The sequence below is a fragment of the Entamoeba nuttalli genome (assembly GCF_000257125.1).
Source record: "Entamoeba nuttalli P19 unplaced genomic scaffold asmbl_3853, whole genome shotgun sequence".
NCBI lineage: Eukaryota > Evosea > Mastigamoebida > Endamoebidae > Entamoeba > Entamoeba nuttalli.
The window spans coordinates 282-4,199 of NW_008576378.1; the positions used below are offsets into that span (position 1 = coordinate 282).

Sequence of the window (3,918 nt, forward strand, 5' to 3'; positions counted from 1 at the left end):
CATGAAAATATTTGAACATAATTTTATATTTTATTTATATCTTTTGTATTAATGTTTGTGTTCATTTCTTCCTTATATTTATGTTTTTCTTTCTTTTATTTTAATCTTTTAAATATTCATCTATTTTAATCATTAATGTATATATTAATACAAACAATAATGATAATGATATCGCATTCTCAACTTTATTTCTTCTTTATTTTTATTTCTTTTTCTTCTATCAGTTCTTATCATTGATTTATTATGAAAGTATTTGATATAGGCTTATAACTCTTTATACATAGAATTCATCAACCTTTTGTTATTCTTTCTTATATGCATCTTCTATCATTTATTATCTTCATTCCTTCTTCTTTTATTTCTATTTTGTTATATTCTCCATTTTGTATATTCTTTTTCAATTTTTTATATCAATAATATCTTCTTCTTTTTCTATTTCCGTTATTCATATATCTTCTTTACTTGTATTTTATTTTCTTATACTTATAATTCTTTATCTGATTTGTACAGCCATCATAACCTTTATAATTTTTGCTTAATTTGTGTCATTTTATGCACCATAAGATTGTATAGAATATCATATGAAATCAAGTAGATAATAGTAATAAGATGAAGAAAAAAATATATAAATCAAGTACTAAATATCATTAAGAAGAAATCAAAAACTAGAAAAGAAGAAAAAGATAAATAATATCAGACTAACAACATAGTTAAGAAAATTAACAAAGAAGGAAATCAAGAAATAGAAAATATACTGTTAATAAAGATACAACAACGATAATATCAACATGAATGAATAAGAAAATGAAAGAAATTACACCAATGAAAAATGGATGAATAAAAATAATTGAGAAGAAGAAATATATATAAAGAAACAAGAAATAAAAACAAACAATAAGAAATGAAAATCAATAAAACAGAAAAATAAAGTGAGTGGTTTTGAAATAATTAGTTAAAAGGAAAAGAGGATATTTAAATAAAAGAAATAAACAGAAAATAATTTCAGTCAATGCGTTAGTGAATTAAGAAAACATTAAAATAAAAAAGAATTAAAAATTGAAAATGAAATTATCAACGAAGTTAAAAAAATACAAATGTCAAGGAACAATGTTTGTACTACAACAACAAATAAAATCCTTAGAATAATGTGTTAACAATAAAATGAATAATTGCTAATACCACATAAATATCTAGACAAGAGATAACCAAAACTATTAATACTTATTTAAGCTCCTTTTTATTTAATTAAATTAAATCAAAAAACGAAAAAAAAAACATCATCTTATTATTTAAAATCATTCAATTCAATCATTTCTTTAAGGACCTGACAAATCGTAATTGTTCTTCAATATCTCCAACTTCTAAATTTTTTGGGGAAACAAAGTGTTGCCTTTTTTGATCTCTTTTTGATTTTCCTTTAGGTTTATTTGGAGTGTCATGAATTTCTTTAAGTTGTAATCCAATTAAAAAGTCAGCTTTATTTGTTCCATGATATTTAGTAATTTGATATCTTTTTAAAAGGTCTTTTAATTCTTCTTTTAATTCAAAAATTTTCATTTTTTCAAGTTTTTCATTTCTTTGTCTTTCAACTCTTTCGTCTTCTGTTTCCTCATCACTTGATTGGTCATCAATATCTAAAGCCTTTTTAAGAGCTTTGTCATTACTAATTTTTTTATGTTGTTGATTAGTGTTAGATATTTTACGAGCGAGTGAAAGGATTTTCTTAGCAAAGTTATAAGGTTTAGCATCAAGTTTTATCATTGGGAAATCTTTTTTCTTTAATGTTTTTAATAAATGTTCATATGGTGTTTTATCTTCTTTCTCAACAAATACTATACATAACCCACTTCTTCCTGCACGTGCTGTTCTACCACTTCTATGAACATATAATTCAGATGTTCTTGGTAAATCATAATGAATAACAGTTTTTACATCATCAATATCAATACCACGTGCAGAAACATCAGTAGTAAATAATGCAATATCATTTCCTTTTGTAAACTTTTCAATATTCCTAAGTCGTTGACTCATTTCCATTCCACTATATAAACTACATACAGAACACCCAATCATTTGAAATAATGGAACAAGTCTTTTAATCATAGTAATTGCATTAACAAATACTAAAGTTTTTCCTGGTTTCATATAAGTAAGAATATAAAATAATGCTTCATCTCTTACAAGACTTGGTACAACTACTTTCTTTTCTTCCATTTGTTCTACTGTTTGTTGTGGGGTAGAAACATCAATTAATTCAGCGTCATTCAATTTTAATTTTTGTAACATTCTAGTTAATTCATCTTCACCATTTGAAGAATATTTTTTAGCCATCATTTCACTTGCAAGAATCATTGTAGCAGAAAAAACAAATGTTTGTTTTTCTTTATTATTAAATATGTCTAATAATTTTGTAAAATCAACAAAATGTCCTTTTTCTAATAAACGGTCTGCTTCATCTAATACAATAAATGGAATTTCAGGTAATGTTTGAAGAACATTATGTTCAGTTTCAGAATATAATTCATATAATCTTCCTGGTGTACCAATAACAATTGTAGGTTCTTGTGAAAGAAGTCTTACTTGTTTTGGAATTGCCATTCCTCCAACAATAACTAAACTTGTAAATTGTGGAAGATATTTAATTAATTTTTTAAAATGTTCATTTATTTGTACTGCTAATTCACGTGTTGGAACAATAATTACACATTGTGTAGAATCTGTTTTATCTAATTCAATTAATCGTTGTACAATTGGAATTAAAAATGATAATGTTTTACCACTTCCAGTAGGTGCTGACCCAACAATATCTTTATGAAATTTTAATGCTTTTTTAATTGATAATTGTTGAATTTCAGTTGGATTAATAAATCCTAAATCATATAAAGCTCTAATTATTCTTAAATCTAACTTATATAATTTCATCCATTTTTTCATTTCAATCATTAATAAATTATCATCAATTTCTTCTTCTTCCATCTTTTTTTTTTCTTCTTTAAGACTCTCTTCTTCTTCATTTTCTTCTTTAATACTTTCTTCTTCTTTTATTTCTTCCATTTTTTGGTATTCTTCTGACATAAAAAGGGTTTTCTTCTTTTTTAATTCTTTTTTCATAATTCATGTTATAGTTTAATTATTATTTCTTTTTACTATTTTTTTCCTTTTCTTCTTATCATTACTTCTTTTTCTTTTATCTCTCAATTTCCATCTTCCTTTTATTTTATCAATTCTTTTTTATTCTCAAAATTATTATTAAAGAAGTGAACTGCCTTATTAAATTATTTAATTTTGATTATTCTTATTTCTTGGTTATTTTCTTTTCTAATTCTTTAAAGAGTATTATTCTCTTTTCTTTTTGAATATTTCCAATTTAAATTAACTAATTACTTTGGTTGTTAAATTAATTGTTGTATTAAACTCTTTTATCTTTTTGAAAAACTCCGATTCTAAAATACTCGAAAAAGTTTTTATTTTTTTTTGTTTGTTTTTTTGTTTTTTAAATTCCATTTTATTTGTTAATTTCTATTTTTGTTGATAAATATACGTGTTAAATAATTTCAAGATCTAAAATTAATACTTCAATAGTTTAGTTTTTAATTTATATGCTAAAAGTCATCGTTTTGGCTAAAAAAGAAAAAAAGACACGTGGATATGTGCATAATTTAAACTGGATTTAGAAATTATTCAAATATTATTTTGGATTTTATGTCAGCTCTTTTATTCGTTTTGTTAACATTGTTCTTAGCAGTTAATGCAGAAAATGAATCAGAAATGGATATGGATATTATGAATTTTGATGACAATGAATATGATTTGGAAATAAATGAAGATGATGAAGAAGATGAAGATGATGAATATGAATTAGAAGAAGAAGATGAAGACGAAGAAGATGAAGACGAAGAAGACGAAGAAGAAGACGAA

At 23.6% G+C, this 3,918-nt stretch overlaps 1 protein-coding gene across 1 annotated transcript; it reads right to left on the bottom strand.

Moving 5' to 3' along the window:
- Positions 1 to 1,308: 1,308 nt before the first annotated feature.
- ENU1_083810 (DEAD/DEAH box helicase, putative) lies at positions 1,309 to 3,111 on the bottom strand (the record flags this gene model as incomplete). The annotated part of the gene is made up of 1 exon (XM_008858783.1): positions 1,309 to 3,111. The coding sequence occupies one exon, from the start codon at positions 3,109 to 3,111 to the stop codon at positions 1,309 to 1,311; it is 1,803 nt and encodes a 600-aa protein (XP_008857005.1).
- Between the last annotated feature and the right edge of the window lie 807 nt (positions 3,112 to 3,918).